Source organism: Sorex araneus, chromosome X (genome assembly GCF_027595985.1).
Source record: "Sorex araneus isolate mSorAra2 chromosome X, mSorAra2.pri, whole genome shotgun sequence".
Taxonomy (NCBI): Eukaryota; Metazoa; Chordata; class Mammalia; order Eulipotyphla; family Soricidae; genus Sorex; species Sorex araneus.
The window spans coordinates 130863877-130883227 of record NC_073313.1 but is presented as its reverse complement, the minus strand read 5'-3'; the positions used below and the strand labels follow the sequence as shown (position 1 = coordinate 130883227).

Here is a 19351-nt window from a genome sequence, read left to right as displayed (position 1 = left end):
TTCATAGCAGCGGTGTACACAGTAGCCAAGATATGAAATCTCTAAGTTGTTAAAATTTCTAAAATGGAAACAATGGTATACTGACACAATGGTGTAGCACTCATTCCTTAAAACGATGACATTGGTAGACCCCCTGCCTTGTTCAAGCCACAGGAAACCAAGAGACAGCCGTGCAGGCCCCAAACTGGCAATGGCTTCAGACTGCTGATGTAACCTTCAAGGCTTCAGCCATTTCAGATGAGAATGCCAGGGGGCATTGGTTTTGAAGCAGAGGCTAATAACATGCCCTGCAGTTAACCTCCCCCATCATTCCCCGTAAGTACCACAAATTAGCCTCTAATTTGGAACTCAGGATGGTAACCTGACCACACCAACCATGTTAGGCCCAATAGTCTATTACACCCTACTTCAATAAGCATTCCCCCACAAAACACAAAAGCAACTGTGAGAACAAAAATCAAAACTACAAACTCACAATGATAAAGGAAAACAAAACTCAGATGGCTCCGTGATTGAGGATGCTACCCCAGATTATCCAAGCAGTAATAATGAGCTATGTATACTCTCTGACAAGGAATTTAGAATGGACTCTTAAGGTTACATAAGGAGCTAAAAGAAACAATGGAAGGTATCGTCAATAAAATACAAGAGACCATCATAGCAGAAATAAGGAAAGTACAAACAGAAATGACAGACCGGAGAAACCTGGTAGGTGAAATGAAAATCTCACTGGAAGGTATCAGCAGCAGAGTAACAGTTGCTGAGGACAGAATCAGCGAGTTCCCTAATGAGGTGCAGAGTAGGGAAAAGAGCCTCAAAATAAACCAGCAGGTGACAAGAGAACATTTGGATGGACTTAAGAAAAACACATAAGAGTCATTGGATACCAGAGGGGCAGGATGAAAACCCTGAAGAAGCAACTGTCAGAGACATCATTGCTGAAAGTTTCCAGAGTGGAAAAGTGCATGCAACCAGATCCAGGAGACCTGAAGGATACCAACTAAAACAGATTAAAATAAAAATATTCTTAGAGACATCCTAATAAGAATGACAAAATGTACAGATACACATAGAATACTGAAAGCAGAGACATCAAAGAAGAATGAGGGGCTGGAGCAATAGCACAGCGGGTAGGGCGTTTGCCTTGCACGCTGCTGACCCGGATTCGATTCCCAGCATCCCATATGGTCCCTCGAACACTGCCAGGAGTAATTCCTGAGTGCAGAGCCAGGAGTAACTCCTATGCATTGCCGGGTGTGACCCCCCCCCCAAAAAAAAGAACAACAACAACAACAACAAACCCTCCTGGCATGAAAACAGTGGTGGGATATAGTGAAAAAAATTCAATTAAATTAACGCCTTGAGAAGAAAACTTCCCAAGCTAGATTCTCAATAATATTTGAAGGCAGAATACACAGCTTCAACAGATAAACAAGAAATCAGGAATGCTCGGGAACATGTGCCCAGACACGTTGCACACCAGGTCTGGCCAGACACGGGGTAAAGGATAGCAGGTGCGCTAAGAAACCACTCCTGGAGAAGCTGATGACCACTTGCTTTATTGCCAAATGTACATATATTTTATAGGGGTCTCATGCTAAGAGGATGGTCCAATCACATAGAGTTCCGCATTACTAACCTATCACCTTTCCAACTCTGCTTTCCCCAAGCCCAATCCAATTTATGGCTAGATGCTGCAGCTAGGTGACAGTTCTTGTGGGGGTTGGGTGAGACTCAAGGCCAGATACCTGGTGCTTGTAAAATGCGCCCAGATACTCCCTACTGGGTCACTATGCAGGGAGAGGTCTTACCTGCTATGCAGGGGCAGATATTATCAGCTCTGGTGCCTGTTGCTATGCTCCACACAGGAATTTCAGAGACTCAAAATTATTGTTATAAGAAGGACTAAAGGGGCTACTTAAGGGAAATACAAGCCCACAAAATACACCAAATGCTTGTAGACAGATAGGACAAAATCGATAGCAATAATCTCTCTCAATGTCAATGACCTAAATGCACCAATTAAGAGACACAGAGTAGCAGGATGAATAAGAAAGTTGAACCAAACAACAACAGAGTCTCTTTTTGGCAAACCTCAAATATCTAGGATACCCTTGAAAAAAAATCTCCCATATAGTAGCATTTACAATTATCCTTATCACTACAAAATTAATAACTTTGATATTATTCGTTTTTATTTAAACTCTCAAGTTAATCAAGAAAATAATAAAACAATATTTTCTAGAAAAGGGCTGGCTTTGTTTATTAAAGGATGTATATTCATCACTATATTCATTACAATAGCAAAGGTATGGGAAGAACACAAATTCTCAATCACAAATGAATGGGTCAAAATGTTGTGGTAAAAGTACACAATGGGATATTATGAAGCTCTAAGAAAGAACAAAATAATAAAATTTGCAGCAATATGTATAGAACAAGATGATTTCATGTGGAGTGAATTCTATCAGAAGGAAAGGGATAGATACAAAATACTGTCTCTCGTACATGGGACTTAAGGTACAATTCAGGTTAGCAGTATAAAGGTTCAGTGTAGTTTTCATCTGATTTTATTATGACTGAGCTTTGTCTTAGTATTTTTTGTTTAACTGTCAAGGCTGGAGCTATAGTACAGCAGGTAGAGTGTTTTCCTGGTCAGTCCATGTTTGAGTTCCAGTACCTGTATGCCCCCTTACCCCCACCAGGAGCAATCCTTAACTACCAAGCAGTGTGACCCAAAACAGATTTTAAAAATCTTTAAAGTTTTAAAGTTTAACTTTCTTTCAGCGAGGAAAATAAATGGTAAGTTTTATGCTTACAGAACAAATATGCAGATGTTTACATATAATATGATACATGGTACACTAGTGCATGATACTTGATACACTTGTACATAAAAGGATGTCAATGATATTTGCTGAATTATCTTAGTGAGGCTCTTTTATATTATCTTATGATTGTTTACAAAGTGCCTTCATCTAAAATTATTATTTGCACATTCATTTAATGTATAAACAGAAAAATTATTTTTATCAGGCTTTATCTGCATAGAAAACATCCGCTCACTCATTTTTTCATTCTCTAATTTATCTTGTTGACAGGGCATTACACTAGTTCTGATTTCTACACTCTTCTTAAGATAATTTTTTAAATCTATGTGGTCTAGTAAGAAATTAATTTTATGTCTATTCAAGAATCTGCAATAAGACTACACAGAATGGAGAAACTACTTACCCAACATTCATCTGATAAGCAGTTAATAGCCACGACATATAGCCACTGGTAGAATAGCCACTGATAGCATTAATAGACACTGGTAGAATTAAGAGTGGGGAGAAGAGATTAACAGCAACTTCATCAAAGAAATACAAATGGTTAAAAGGCATATGAAAAATGCTCTTTGTTCCTAATAATCCGAGAGATGCAAATCAAAATGAGAGATAAGCTCAACACCACAGACTGGCATGCATCAAAATGAACAACACTTACGAATGCTGGCATGGATGTGGGGAAGAAGGGGTTCTCATTTACTGCTGCTAGGAATAATAACTGGTCTAGCATTTTTGGAAAACAACATGGACATCCCTAATAATCTAGGAATCAAACTTCTATTTGACTCAGACAACAAAGTTCTCAGATTATACACCAAGGGCCCTAAAACAAAATGGACAAACAACCCCATTTGCACCTCTGTGTTCCTTGCAGCATCATCCACAATAGCCAAAATCTGAAAACAATCCAAATATCCAAGAATAGATGACTCGATAAAGTAAATTTGGTACATACACATAATGGGATATTACTGTGCTATGAGAAAAGATAAAGTCATGCAGTTTGCTGCTACATGGAGGGAACTGGAGAGTATCATGCTGAGTGAAGCTAGTCAGAGAAAGAGAAACCAATTAAGAGTGATCTCTGTCATACATGGAGTATAAGGAAACATAATGGGGAATAGTGAATGCCCAATGGCAATGGAAACAAAGAACATGAGAACTGATATTCAGTAGGAAACATGCCACATGAGTGGGCTGGTGAATAGGAAAGGGAGGGAACAATGACTATGGTGGAGGGAAGTACAACTGGGAAGAGGAGGTTTGTGAAAATGAGGTAAAACCCCATTGTGTATTAAACCTTATCAGCAATAGCACTGTAATCCACAATGCAAAATAAATTTATATGTTAAAAGTACCCCTCATAGAGGTTGACTGGTGGATGGGAAACAAATGGGGGGAAAGAGGAAATTGGTGGAGGAAAGTGAGCACTGGTGAGGGGATCTGTGTTGAAACATTGTATGCCTGGAAACCAGATCATGAATAACTTTATAATCCCTATGGTGGCTAAAAATTTAAAAAATTAAAATAAATTTTAAAAGAATTACTTGTAATTAGTATACCAAAGCCCAACTCTTTTTTGTGTAAACTGGACTGTAATTTAAAATTTATGTAAGTGTTCCTAATATAATTCATACCGAATAAATTTTACTTTTAATAAAAAATATTGCACTATGACATTGCAGAAGTTTTGAAGTGTGCATTATTAAACATTAACGCATTTTGGTACTTCATTAAGTTCACAGCTAACAAACATACTGTGCCCTTACTGTGTCTTCTATTTAATGTGGAGAAAATTCATTTTTTCTTAATTAATAATCCTGGGAAACTGTTTTCAAATGATTCAATTTATGGTCTACTTAAAATATTACAAAATCTGAATGAGCATAGTCAAATTAATGAAGTGTGATCACACAATTATTATTGTTAATATGAACAGAGTACATACTGATAATAGATTTTCTGGCTTTTCCATTGAAATATTTACTAAACAGATGATGCTAGGTCCACAAATTAAACATATTAGACATGCTAAGTAATGAAATGAAATTAATTAAATAAAAAGAAAACAAATAGATTTGCTTTCTTGTGCATATCATCGTTTAATTTTTGCCAAATTGAAATGTAAAATTCAGTGATGTTGGGAAAAGAAGTAAGTGAATAAGTTCACTAATTTTATTAGTGTTAGTTGAAATAAAAACTCACTGCTGAATGCATGAAAAGAGAACTCTATTTTCCCGAGTTTAAAGTTTATGATGTCATAAGCTTTAGTGAGGTCCCAATATCTCCATTTAATATAAAGATTTTTATTATGAATGGGTGTTGAATCTTGTTAAATTCTTTTTCTGCTTTTATTGGTATGATATTTTAATTTTTTCTATTAATAGAGGTTTTTACATTAATCGACTTTTGTGTCAATTCAATCATCCTTGAATCCCCAGGTCAAATTCTTCTTGGTTATAATATATGGTTTATTTGATGTATTTTGCATTTGGTTTGCTATTATTCTGCTGAGGATCTTTTCATCTCTGTTAATCAAGGATATAGGTCTGTAGCTTTATGTTTTGTCATATCTGTCTGCTTTTGGTATCAGAATAATGTTTGCCTCATAAAGAATCTTTGGAAGGATTCCTGAGACTAAAATTTTCTGAAAGAACCTGGAAAGGATTAAGAGCGTATCTTTAAAGATTCGAAAGAATTCACCAGTAAACCCATCTTAACCTGGGTTTTTGTGTTTGTACAGACTTTTGATTGCCATTTTGATTTCCTTGATAATACTTGGCGTGTTTGAGTGTTCTGTTTCCTCTTGATTAAACCTTGGGAAGTTATAAGATTCCAAAACTTTATCAGTTTCTTCAAGGTTTGCCAGTTTTGTAACATAAAGATTTTCAAAGTAATCCCTGGTGATTCTTTGGCTTTCTTTGGCATCTCTTGTGCAATCTTTTCATTGTCCTTCCTCCCTCCCTCCCTCCCTCCCTCCCTCCCTCCCTCCCTCCCTCCCTCCCTCCCTCCCTCCCTTCCTTCCTTCCTTCCTCCCTCCCTCCCTCCCTCCCTCCCTCCCTCCCTCCCTCCCTCCCTCCCTCCCTCCCTTCCTTCCTTCCTTCCTTCCTTCCTTCCTTCCTGTGTCAATCTTCCAATCTTCTTTACTCCTTCAGAGAAACAGCTTTTGGGTTCATTGATATTATGTGTTTCTTTATTTAGTTTCAATTTCAAATATTTCTTTTCTCAGTTTCGTTTTTTCTTTCCTTCTTTTTTTTTAAGAAAATGGATGAAATATTTATTTAGGTAACAGCTAACAGTTCTAAGATGTCCCCCCAATGGTTCTTGGGGGACCTGTCATACTTAGGACAAAACCTGGACTTCAGTCCTTTGAGCCATCTTCTTGGTGCCTTTTATTTATCTATTGGTATGGGGATGGAGTGTGGGGAGGAGGTTGAATCACACGTGGTGGTGCTCAGGGCATACTCCTGGCTCTGTGTTCAGGGTTAAAGTCTGGAGGTGTTCTGGAGAACAATATGTTGTGCTGGGGATCCACCAGGGTTAGTTCGCATGCAAGGTGAGTGCTTTAACCTGTACTCCTGGTGTAGGGGTCTTAGAGGGTGGCTCTCACCGCATGGCTGCTGCCACTGCCGCCATTTTCGCTCAGAAAAATGGGGTGGAGAGGGAAAAAATCCCTCCCCGGGCTGCACGAGGTTGTAGTTCAGTTCACAGTCAAAATGCATGGCTGCCAGAATCTGCTCTGGTGCCAAAATGGGTTAGGAGACCTCAGGATCACAGTCAGTAGGCGGGAGGCTCTGCTTCTCGTGCCGCGGCTCTTGGTTCATCTCTGGGCGGAAGGCGCGCCGGGAACACCTCCCCTCCCAGGATCACCTACAGGCTACGTCACTAAAGAAAGTCCTACCTCCTGGTGTAGGGGTCTTAGAGGGTGGCTCTCACCGCGTGGCTGCTGCCGCTGCCGCCATTTTCGCTCAGAAAAATGGGGTGGAGAGGGAAAAAAATCCCTCCCTGGGCTGCACGAGGTTGTAGTTCAGTTCACAGTCAAAATGCATGGCTGCAAGAATCTGCTCTGGTGCCAAAATGGGTTAGGAGACCTCAGGATCACAGTCAGTAGGCGGGAGGCTCTGCTTCTCGTGCCGCGGCTCTTGGTTCATCCTTCTTTCCTTCTTTATGCTTGCTTTTCAATTATTTTCCATGATATTATATAACTGTTTAAGTCATGTCATTATTTAGGTGGGCCTTTTCTTTCTTCCTAATGAAAGCTTGTATTGTTATGAAGTGTTCTCAACATTGATTTTGATGTGTCACATATATCATAATATCTCATAACACATGTCATGGTAGCTTATTTGTTTCCATAACTCTTCTGATTTCCTCTCTGATTTCCAGTCAGTCCCATTTGTTCAGTACTGAGTTGTTAATTTCCAAGTGATTGAGATTTGCCTCCCCATTTCTGTTTATTGTTAACTTCCATTTTCAAAGTATTATTTTTTGCCTTTTGAGTCACACTCGGCGATGCTTAGGAGTTACTCCTGGCTTTGCACTCAGGAATCATTCCTGGTAGTGCTCAGGAGACCATATGGGATGCTGGGAATCGAACCCGGGTTGGCTGCTTGCATGGCAAACGCCCTACCCTCTGTGCTATCTCTCCAGTCCCCCCATTTTCTAAATCTTATGACCTTTGGGATAGCTGATAGAACTTCTATATCCTTGTTTTTATGGAGATATGCTTTGTGATTCAGTATGTGGTCTATCTTGGAGAATCCAGTCTATCTCTCCAGTACCCCCATTTTCTAAATCTTATGACCTTTGGGATAGCTGATAGAACTTCTATATCCTTGTTTTTATGGAGATATGCTTTATGATTCAGTATGTGGTCTATCTTGGAGAATGTTTAATCTCCAATAATATGATAAGTATGTTTACTCAACTTTTGTGGGTAAAGAGAATTCTATATGTCTGCTTGACCTGTGTCTTTTCTTTCTTTCTTCAAGACTATTTGGCCTTATTGTGTTTTGTATAATTTTTATTTATTATAGACTTACTGTGAGGTAAAACATTACAAAGCTTGTGATGATTGTTTTTCAGTCATACAATGTTCCAACAACCATCCTACCACCAGTGTATACTTCCCACCAACAATGATCCCCAGTTTCCCTCCCTTAATTGCCTAAACTCTCTCTACCCCAGGCTAACTCTATGGCAGGCACATTTCTTCTTCTACTATCTCTCCTGTGTTGCATTATGGTTTGCAATACAGGTCATAGTATTTGTTCAGGGAGTTCAGTATTTTTATTAGGAAAGAACAGCTGGAGTAACTTTGACTGAGTGGCATCTTTGGGTTGTGGACATGAATGCCAGGACTCCCAGAAGTAAAGGTCGGTGGGAGGAGATAGCTGATCCAAACTCCAAGAGAAGCCTTGAGATTTCAGTCACAAAGCTTACATACTGGAATTTTCAGCAGGATAATATCTCCGTGGGATCCTTCTCGAAATGGTGGAGTCTGGCCAGAGACATGGTGATTATTTTAGATTGTGGGAACATGCAGCTGCCAGGAGCTCTGTTTGGGCAGCACTGAACTAACCTATACCTCCTTCAGTGTGCCATGGATTATTATGTGCCTTGAACCATGAGCTGGTCCAAGATTTACTGCGACTTTTGATCTCTTTTGAGATTTATTTACGGGTCTCTGAAGCAAAGTCAGCAGAAGGACTTACATGTTAGCACCACAGTTGGTTTGTGGGGGTGACTGTCAGAGTTTTTGGGAGTATAGGGACGTGGAGGGAGGTAGCCCAACCCTATTCCAATATAGCCTGGAGATTTCAGTCACAAACCCCACATAACCAAATTTTCAGCAGGTTAATTTCTTGGTGATGTCTGTCTGCAGAAGGTGGGGTCCAGCAGGAACATAGTGGCAATTTGGAGTGTGGGAACAAGTGGCTGCCTGGGTCTCTGTTTGGGAAAGCACAGGGCTAACTCACCCCCTTCTGTTATGTCCCATATTATTCAGCCATGCCTAGGTCCTAGAAAATTTACAATGTCTTTTTGATCTCTTTTGAGATTTATTCATGAGACTCTGGAACAGGCCAGATAAATGAGCTTGTATGGTGGAGCTATAGGTGATTTGTGGGCATGGTACCTATAAACCTAAATTTTGATGGTTTAATGTCTCAGAAAACTAGATCTTATTTGTTGGAGTCCAACTGGAGGCACAGTGGTGACTTTGGGTTGTCTTAAAGCCTGAGGACTACATCAGGCTGCTGATGTTCTCACCCATTGGTCTAGGTTGACCCTCTGGTGGTGATACACCCTCTGGGTTCCAGTGGTGATAGAAGTAGTGACCCCAGTTCCAGCAGGGATCAGGACTGAGGACAGGGCAACTAACCATGCACAGATTGGGAGCTCCAGGTGGCCCTCTGTTACCAGTCCAATAGAGCCTGACAAGGAGGCCCATGCCCCGGTCCTTGGGTCCAGCCAATTGGTACTCAGGGTGATTTTCCACCATCATTTCTGAGGAAGGCACTCTTTTTAAGATGTACTTGTGGCACCGCAAGTGTTCTGGGTCACAGGCATGGCAGCAGAGACTTGAATCTTCTTGGGAGAATGCAGCAGCTTCACGGCCTGTGCTCTGAGCCATGATAAGAGTGGGGAAGTTTTTTAGTCTTGGCGTGCCTTCAGCACTATGTGGGCACTTGTCTGGCAGCGAGTCTGTAGGACCACCCAGCTGCCCAAGCCTGGCACTAATGGTGAAACCTGGGGTGTCACAGCAGTTCCAGGCACCATTCTGGACTTGAAAAGTGTCTTTTTAAAGAACCAATACTTACATTCATTATGTATTATGCAGAGTTTCTGTGCTTCTGTGCCTGTCCCGCAGCTCCATCTGTCTGGCTACCTATGTGCGCTCCACCGCCATCTTAGCTTCTCCTACCTTTCTGGTATTTTTGCCTAGATGGTCTAACCAACAATGGCAAAGCAAGTTTAATGTCACCTACTATTTCCTTCATGTCTAATAACATTTTTTAATACTTTGATGGAACTCTAATTGGGATCATATATGTTGAGTGTGAGTTCTTTTTGATCTTTTATAATTAAGAAATGGCCATTCCTTTCCTATATGACTTTTAAAATTGGAAGTCTATGTCTTCTTACATAAGTATGGACAACCTGGTCTTTTAAAAGAAGTTTTTACCTATAAAATTGTTTTCTAGCCTCTGACTTTAAGGCTATGTTTATTTCCCCTGACTAGTCAGTCAGGTGTGTCTCTTGTAGATAGCAAAATAAAGGTTTCTGATTCATCTTGCTACTCTGTGCTTTTGATTGTTAAGTTCAGTTCAACGATCATTTGTAATATTATTGACATGAAAAGATTAATTGCATGTTTTATTTTTCTAAGAATGAGACCTTATCTAAACTCTTTCTTATCTTTAAAAGAAGCTCCTTTAATGTTTATTTTTCCAACTGGTTTGAGATGATGAAGTTCTTAAGCTGTTGCTTGTTCATAAATTTTTTGTATCATTACTTCATATCTGAAAGGTAACCTAGGTGGATAAAGCATTCTTGGTGATGTGTTCATTTCATTCAACTTAAAAAAAACACATCCTATGAATCTTTTCTAGCCCACATTCTCATTTGATAAGTCCGCTGTGATTCTTATGGGATTGATAACTGGCAACCCATATGGTCCCCTGATCCCTGCCAAGAGTGATTTCTAGGCAAAAAGCTAGGTGTAAGTCTGAGCACTCCTTGGTATGACCTCCTGAAACATAAAACAAAACAAGATTTAAATTTCTACTGTTTTGGTACTTGTTAAAAATACATTATTTTCACAAATGTGTTGTGCTACTTTGATATTGTTCCATTTAATAACTATAATATGCAATAGTGCTGTGTCACCGAGAAGGTCAATCTGTACCTGTTGGGTGAGTGCACTGGCAGCCTGATGGTGCTATCAGGCTTCCTGATTTCCCAAAATTGCCACTGTGGCTCTGGCTGGAGACCAACAACTTAGAACCAAGCTTCCCTAAAAATTAAATGTCCAAAGTTAGGTATGTGGGAGTCATGCCCACACACCAGCTCCGGCTCAGCTATACAAGTTCAGTTATCAACCTTGCTTCAGAAATCCATAAATAAATCTCAAAAGAGATTAAAATCAGCCATTTAAGCACATTAGCGGCCATGATACACTCACAAATGAATTTCAGAGAAGAACAGCACACCGCAGAAATGTCTCCCAGCCCACACCAGACTGATTTCACCAGACACCTCAAAGAGGGGCAGGTGTGTTCCTCTACCTACCCCAAATTAACCCCATCAGCCACAAACCTCCAGAGACCAATCTCCACCATGTTTACTGCTGACTTTCATAGGGTCATCCCAAGGCCCCCACACATGAGAATGAATCCTTTGAACAACCCAGGTATGCAGGACCAGTGACCGAAAACTTCAGGCTTCATGAAGTCAGGGTAGGCAACCTACCCCCATCTCCCTGCACCTCTGGTTTCCTGGCAGTCACACCCAAGTACTTCCTCTGGTCACCATTTAAGTGCATTAACAGTCAAGATTCAGAAACCACAAATGAATATCGGGAAGAGAGCAGCACACCACAGATATACTCCCTGACCCCAAATATTTAAAAATTTTAGAATTCCAGAAGCATGCGGCCATTTTCACAGACTCATCACATCTCATACTATTCATGGTAATCAATACAAAATGAATTATTTATCATCTGCCTATGGGGCAGGCTGGGGTGGTGGTAGGAAGATTCAGAGTAATGGTGGTGGGAAGGTGCAATGGTGGTGGGTTGGTGTTGAAATATTCACAATTATTTTAAACAACTATATGAAAAATTTAAAAAATTTAAAAAGTTTTTAAAAAGTAATGTGGAGTTCATTCTTATTTCAATCAGCTTAATCATTCTCTGAATAAATAGCAATACTTCTACAGAAAAAGATATGCATAAAACTATACTAAATTTCACAATATTTTGTTGAACATAAGTATTTCTGAAATATGCTAAGCCATAAATAAAATAATTAAAAATTCAAAAATTATAGAAATTTAGTAGAATATTTTCTAATCATGTATGGGTACCAGAAATAACAAACTATGCTAATCAATGAGAATAGACAATAATAAATGTCTTTATATTTGGGGTGACAAAATTTGTCCTATGGATAATTCATATTGATCACATATAGTATAATATATATAGATCTTTCATTTTAATTGTTTTTCAATTGGTTCATCTAGGGTACATTTTCAGATTTTGAGTATAGGTTATTAGAATTATGTTTTTACCCAGACACTGTGGTCTTCTTTGATGTTAATAATAAAATTTCAGGCATATAATACTCCAGCTTTGAACCTACCACTGCTGTAAGCATCCTTCCACCAGTGACCTAAAATACCTTCTCACTTCCTACTAGTCACATTATCAAATAATTTTTAAAACTTTATTTTATCACTGTGTTTTACAAAGTTGTTCATACTACAGTTATATTAGGCATTCAATGTTCCAGCACCAATAGAACCACCAGTGTGACCTTTCCATTACTCAAAGTTTCTCACCCACCCCCATGACTGCACTCTTAGCAGGAACAAGATAATATATTTTATATTTTATATTGCTTGTTACAACAATGTGGCTAATAGAATAACAAAAATATTTCATTAAAAATTTGTGGAAATTGTTATGTCTCATAATAGGGTCATTAAAATCACTGTCTAAGGGTTTTCTAAGTTATTTATTACTAGTTAAGCCTTCTACTATTTTTTTGTTTACCGTGAGTAGTTGGCGTCTATGCTACATTCTCATCTATTTAGTGTATTCATGCTGAGCTGTTACAATTTTGGAATTTGGAGGTGTTGTACTCTGGGGACCCCAGGATCTGTAGATCTGAGCCAATAAATTTCAGTGCCTAGGCTTGGATTGCATCTATTCTGAGATTAGTCTTAAAATTGCAAAGCTGGGCCTTTGTTTACATGATCGTGGCATGTGGCTGTGGCTGCTGGGGCTTTGGGCAGTTGAGGGGACTGAAGGAGGTTTTCCTTCACCACAAAGTGAAGACCCCAGTGTTATCTGCCCAAATAGCCATGTACCTGGAAGTTTCCTCAGCTTGGCATCTCTGCAGATTAGTTGTGAAGCACTGAAGTTGGCCTATTTGCACGATGTATATGGCAGTGATTGTGGGTTGTGGATAAGGCTGAAGGGACTACAGGAGCTTGCAGACCCGGTGCACTCCAGAGGGCACTGGAAAAACTCTTGAGGGCACTCCAGAGTTTTCAGCCAAAAGACATGTGAAATTTAGAAGTTTGGGTTGCATCTTTTCCAAGTTTAGTGGTGTAGCTGTAAGGCTAGGTTGTTTGCATGGTAGTGGCTGTGGGATATGGGTGTGGTTGCTGGAGCCAAACCAATTTAATTAATGCTGTTTAAGCCATATGTTTATAATATCATGGATCTATGGTTTTGATATTTACATTATCTCACCTCCTCACCATCAAAGTGTTCAAGACTCTTGATCAATGCTTCTTTGTTACTAACAGTCTGCATCTTCTTTATATCCCCATGATGCCTCTTCTTTCTTTCTCATTTCCATTTCTATATTCAGGGTCAATGCTTTGCTCACATAGATCCCTTTATTACCATTTCTTTTTAAAAATCTCTATATTCAGCTTAGTAGTCCAGCTGAATATGGATTTTTAAAAAAGAAACAGTAATAAAGCCATCTAATGTGATAGCCTCTCAGTATCTACATTGCAAGTCATAATGCCTATAAGAAGAGAGAGTGCTTGGAGGAAATTGTCTGCCATAGAGGCAGGGGAAAGGTTGTGATGGAAGGATAATGGGGGGCAACAGTGGTAGAAAACTGTGCACTGGTGGAGGAATGGATGTTCCATAATTGTTTGACTGAAACTCAAACATGAAAGTTTTGTAACTATCTCACGGTGATTCAATAAAAAATATCTACATTTTTTGTCAAATATTAATTTTATTAAAGCACGTGGATAATTCAGGTGGGTATTTGACATACAGTGTTCCATAATCAATCCCGCCACCAGCGTCAACTTCTCTCTACCAGTGTTCCCAAATTCCGTTCCCTATTCCCTCAACTCAGCTCTAGGTTTAGGCCATCTTAACCTTTGTTACCTTTTCATGCTACTTTATATACTACAGATTAGAGAGAACATTTGGCATTTGCCCTTCTTCTTCCAACTTCGCTTAACATGATACCAACAATTTTATCCAAGTTTCAGCAAGGTGCGTGATTCTATCCTTCCTGTGTCTCCATAGCATTCTATTGTATATTATAAATACCACACAATTATTTTGGTATTATTGCATATTTGGGCTGTTTCTATATACTGGCAATGTGCATTTTTTCCTTTGCTTAACTATTTACAAAATTTCTGCCTGAATTCTTAGCTCATTGCTTTCTGAGGCTTTAATTTATTCTTGAAGTCCCCATGGATGAGTTTCATATTTTCTTACCTAAATATATAGGTGCTCATTCCTAAATGCTATAAAATGTAGGCAATATTACCAACTGATATTTGCCTCTGCTTGCAAGGTGGTAGGGCTAATATTGTTAAACAGGCAGATTTAAAAAAAATCCAGATTTTATTTTATTTTATTTTATATATATGTATAAAATTTTTCATCAGTGAATCACCGTGGGGTAGAGTTACAGATTTTCAAACTTTTGTGATTGTGTTTCGGTCATACAATGATCAAGTACCCATCCCTCTATCAGTGACCATTGTTTACCACCAATGATCTCAGAATCCCTCCCATCACCCCCACTCCCTCCCCCACCTCTGTGGCAGGGCATTCCCTTTTGTTCTCTCTTTCCTTTTTGGGTGTTGTAGTTTGCACTAAAGACATTGAGTGGCCATTGTGTTGAATCTATAGTCTACATTCTGTTCCATCTCCCAACCTGAGCTGGTCCTCCAAATACCCTTTACTTGGTATTCCCTTCTCTATCTGTGCTGCCTTTCCCCCCAGCATTTGAGGAGGGCTTCCAAGCCATGGAGTAAACCTCCTGGTCTTCATCTCTACTATTCTTGGGTGTGAGTCTCCCATTGAAACAGGCAGATCGCTTTTCAGTATATGCCCATGATAACAACAAAATCTACACAAAAACTTGAATTAATCACAGAATCTTAGTTAAGACCCCACAGCACATAACACAAGACAAATCTCAGATGCCAAACAGGTTTATTGGAATCAGCGTCTCTCACCAGACAGAAATCTCAATTCAGAGAAATAAACTATAGTCTGGAATTGAATTTTATAAGTGGATTTGGGGGTTCTTTTGAAGTTTTCCTTTGTTTATTAGATCTTCTCATATTTTCTTCCCTTGTGATTTGAACTTTTCTGTTGTGATCAGGATTTATTTACCATTTCTTGCATGTTTCTACTATTTTGTGTTGTTACTGTCAGGAATTTTATATTTAAAACAAAAATTTATTTCTTAACTTGAATTTAAGGTATATTAGTGTCTAGTTAATTATATGAAAATCATTATTATTGTTTTCCTGCAGGTTATTTTTCCCTGCAAGTTATTATTTCAAGTAATGTTTCTTTGACCTCTACAGAAGAAAATTTAGTATTTCAAAAATATCACATAGGCATTCCTTGAACTTTTGTCTAAAACACTTTTTATTATAAATCTTTCAAATGTAATGAGTAAGATATTTTTTTACTTAGAGATTTTTATAAAACTCTTTGGATATATCTTACCATTTGCTTATCTACTGCACAGTTTTAGCCTAACTAGATCTTTGTCAATAATGTAGCACTGGAGCTGGAGTGATAGCACCGTGAGTAAGGGGTTTGCCTTGCACGAGGCTGACCCAGGTTCAATTCCCAGCATCCCATATGGTCCCCTGAGCACCACCAGGAGTAATTCCTGAGTGCAGAGCCAGGAGTAACCCCTGTGCATTGCCGGGTGTGACCCAAAAAGGAAAAAAATAAATAAATAAAATGAAATAATGTATCACTGTTGCACTGTCTGTAACACTGTCTCCCGTTGTTCATTGATTTGCTTGGGCGGGCACCAGTAACGTCTCCAGTGTGGGACTTGTTACTGTTTTTGGCATATTGAATATGTCATGGGTAGCTTGCCAGGCTCTGCCGTGTGGGCAGGATACTTTCAGTAGCTTGCTTGGCTCTCCAAGTGGGGCGGAGGAATCAAACCCGGGTCTGCCGCATGCAAGGCAAATGCCCTACGTGCTGTGCTATTGCTCTAGTCCTGTGATGTCAATAATATTTATTATTTCAAATAATTTAGTCCTATTTTTTTATTTTAATATTTTCCTATATTTTTAAATCTTTGTATTACTCCAACCCTACCTACTCTTTTTATTGCTTTTGCTGTGGCCCATATGTCCTAATAGCTCCTTATTCACATTTTTTCAGGCCTTCAATATTTTAAACATATGAATATAATGTAATATGTTGCAACAAAATGGATGGTTCATGTTAAGTGAGCATAAATTTCTGTTATTTTAATTACCTAAATAAGGTACAAAATCTCATTTAGAAGATAAATAAGCCCTGGGTATTTTATATATAGCATATTAGCAATCATTGACAAAACTCTATTGTATTTTTGAAAGTTGTAAAGAAACTGTAAGTGATTTCTGAGTACTAATAGAAATAATCTTGAGAAAAACAGGGCATAGACACAAAATTGGGAAATATGTGAGGTAATTGATATATTTAACTGAACTTCTGTAGTAATCATTTCATTATAATGCATATGAGTATCTGTCTAATCCCATTGTAAACCTAAAAATAACAATTATACTTCAGTACATTTTATTTCATTTGATTTCTTTTTATTGGCTTTTGGGCCACACCTGGAAGTTTCCAGAGCTTCCTCCTCCTCTGCATACATTGGTTACTACTGGTGGTGTTCAGTGGACTATATAGTGTGCTGGATATCGAACCCATATCAGCCTAATGCCAGGCAAATGCCCTGTTCATCGTACTTTCTCTCAGGCCCCAAAGTGTACCTCAGTAAATTCTTCAAAGTATGTAAAATAGAAAAATGTATTTTCATATTTTTGTTTACATATTGTTGCGTGAACGTTCGTGCGGTCAGAGGTGCTGAGGTAAGGCACGCGGAAGAAATGTCTTGATTGGAGGACTAAGGCTCTCTCTGGCTCTTAGCAAAGGCAGAGGGCCTCGTGGACCTCCTTTTATTGATCATGGTGGCTCTAAAGGGCGCAATATAGTGATGTCACCAAAGGCATCAAAAGATGTTACAGGGAGAACATTGAGGCTACATTATTTCCTTGTATCTGCAGGCCAGTAATCTAGGCCTCTGGAAAGAAGATGCAAAACCAAAACTGAAATCTTCCTTGGGCTAAAAGCACTTGGGTTTACATCCCAAAGACAAAACTGGGCCCACCTGAAATCTACATCCCAAAGACTAGGCTGGGCCAGAGCCTACAATTTACAATATCAAAGGTCAGGCCTGGCTAACACCATCTGCATGTCAAAGACCAGCCAGGCTTCTGTGAGAGAAGGAAAACTGCTCTTTTCAGTATACTGAATTTTTTTTTCTTTTTGGGTCACACCCGACGATGCACAGGGGTTACTCCTGGCTCATGCACTCAGGAATCACCCCTGGCGGTGCTCAGGGGACCATATGGGATGCTGGGATTCGAACCCGGGTCGGTCGCGTGCAAGGCAAACGCCCCACCCGCTGTGCTTATTTTTCTGAAGAAAGCTTAAAGGGGGAAAATGTTCAGCTTCATCCAAACCAGTCAGGACACACTAGAAATCTCGCCCATTTTCATGTTCCTGTCCGTAGTACGGTACAGTTTACATGGGCTCTCCCTGAGAGCTCAGTCCAGCCCCAACAACATATCATAAATTACAGGATCAAATGCTCAAGCTTGAGAATCTTCAAAAATTATCGTGACAAGTAATGAACACTCCATGAATAGGCATCAGAGTATTAGATGTGTGAATATTCTTTCAGTCAGGGGCACTGAGATAAGAGACCCGAGAGAAATGAGATTTGCTAGAGAGGCTCCTTGCTCGCTCAGGCAGAGAAGCGGCGAAGAAGCATCCCATGAAGAAGCATCCCACAGCCTCTTTTATTCACTAATCTAGGTACACACATGCACTCAGTACAAAGAAAGAATTAATGGGGAAAGGGGTTACAAGAGGAGGATATCAAGACAGCAAGGCTGCATGATTCTTGTCACGTTTGCAAGTCCAATGCTCTCAGCCTCTGGAGAGGAATCCAAGGCCATGCAGCCTGGCAACATGAGCTGCAGCTCCTTGCACCTAAACTGATAAGGGGATGTAGGAGAATTTCTGCCTTCCAAAGGTGAGCTGGGTTAAGGATCTGTGAGAAAGGCAAGACTGCTTTATTTAACACTAAAAGCTAAAAGGCAGCCAAGGGAAGAGATGTTAACCCTTTCCAAGCCAGTCTGAACACACGAGTCATGGCTAGTCCATTTTCATGGGGCCTGTGCTCCTGCCCTTTTGCGGGTCAGTCTCCACAGGCTCATCCTAACAGTCTGGTTGGGCAGCAAAAATTAGAAGAGCAATTAGATCACATGCCTAAATATATAATTTGAAGCCAATACAAATCGAATAAAAGAGCATCTGTGTTTGCTTATGTTTGTGCATGTATCAATTATTATCAACTCTTCTGCAGAAGCACACACTTTTCTGGTTCCATTCCAGATATAAAAATCATTTTGACACTTCCCGTTAATGGAATTAGTTTAAGCAGTTTTCATAGTGAAATGTTTGATATCAGTGGGAAATCTCAGTTTTGCAATCCAAGTAGAGGGTTTTTGCATTGTTCAGGGCAGTATTATTTGCCACACTTAAGAGAAGTACTAACCAGAGTCTGGGGGAATGGAGTAGATGTGGGAAGGAATAGGTGGACAAGAAGTAACAAGGAAATTGGAGGAGAATCTTGGGCACTTTGGTGGTGTTGTGGTGTGGATACTGTGTACATCAAAACAATAAACATTAACAGAATATAAGCATGTTACCTAAAATGTAGTTGTTAAAATAATTTAAGACTTAAAATATCAAAAGAAATTTTCACTTTAATTTATTCAGTGCATTTCTTCTAGAAGTGGTGTGCCTAATTATCTGCTGTATATATGAACTCTCACTAGAAAAATAAACTATTTACACACTCTTACCTTGCTTTCAGATTAGCTGCACAATATTCTGAAGAAATGAATATCAACAGAACTGAGGAGAAGTTCCATTCTATAAACCATGCAGAACAAACTCTACATAAAATGGAGACCTACTTGAAAGAAAAGCAACTGTGTGATGTACTACTTATTGCTGGTAACCTTCGAATCCCTGCACATCGGTAAATATCTTTATGCAAATAGAATATTGGCTAAGTAGAACGAGTCTGAATGACAAAGAATCAACTCCTGATTAAAACCTGTGCTATGGGGCTGGAGTGATAGCACTGCGGGTAGGGCGTTTGCCTTGCACGCGGCCGACCCAGGTTCGATTCCCAGCATCC

The 19351-nt window shown here is 39.3% G+C and overlaps 1 protein-coding gene across 1 annotated transcript in view; it reads left to right on the top strand.

Moving 5' to 3' along the window:
- Window positions 1-19351, top strand: part of KLHL4 (kelch like family member 4) — a 120033-nt gene that overhangs the window by 21774 nt on the left and 78908 nt on the right. The window contains exon 2 of the mRNA XM_004611644.2: window positions 19022-19189. Within this exon, the coding sequence (XP_004611701.2) occupies window positions 19022-19189 (168 nt within the window). The remainder of the gene's footprint in view (window positions 1-19021; window positions 19190-19351) is intronic.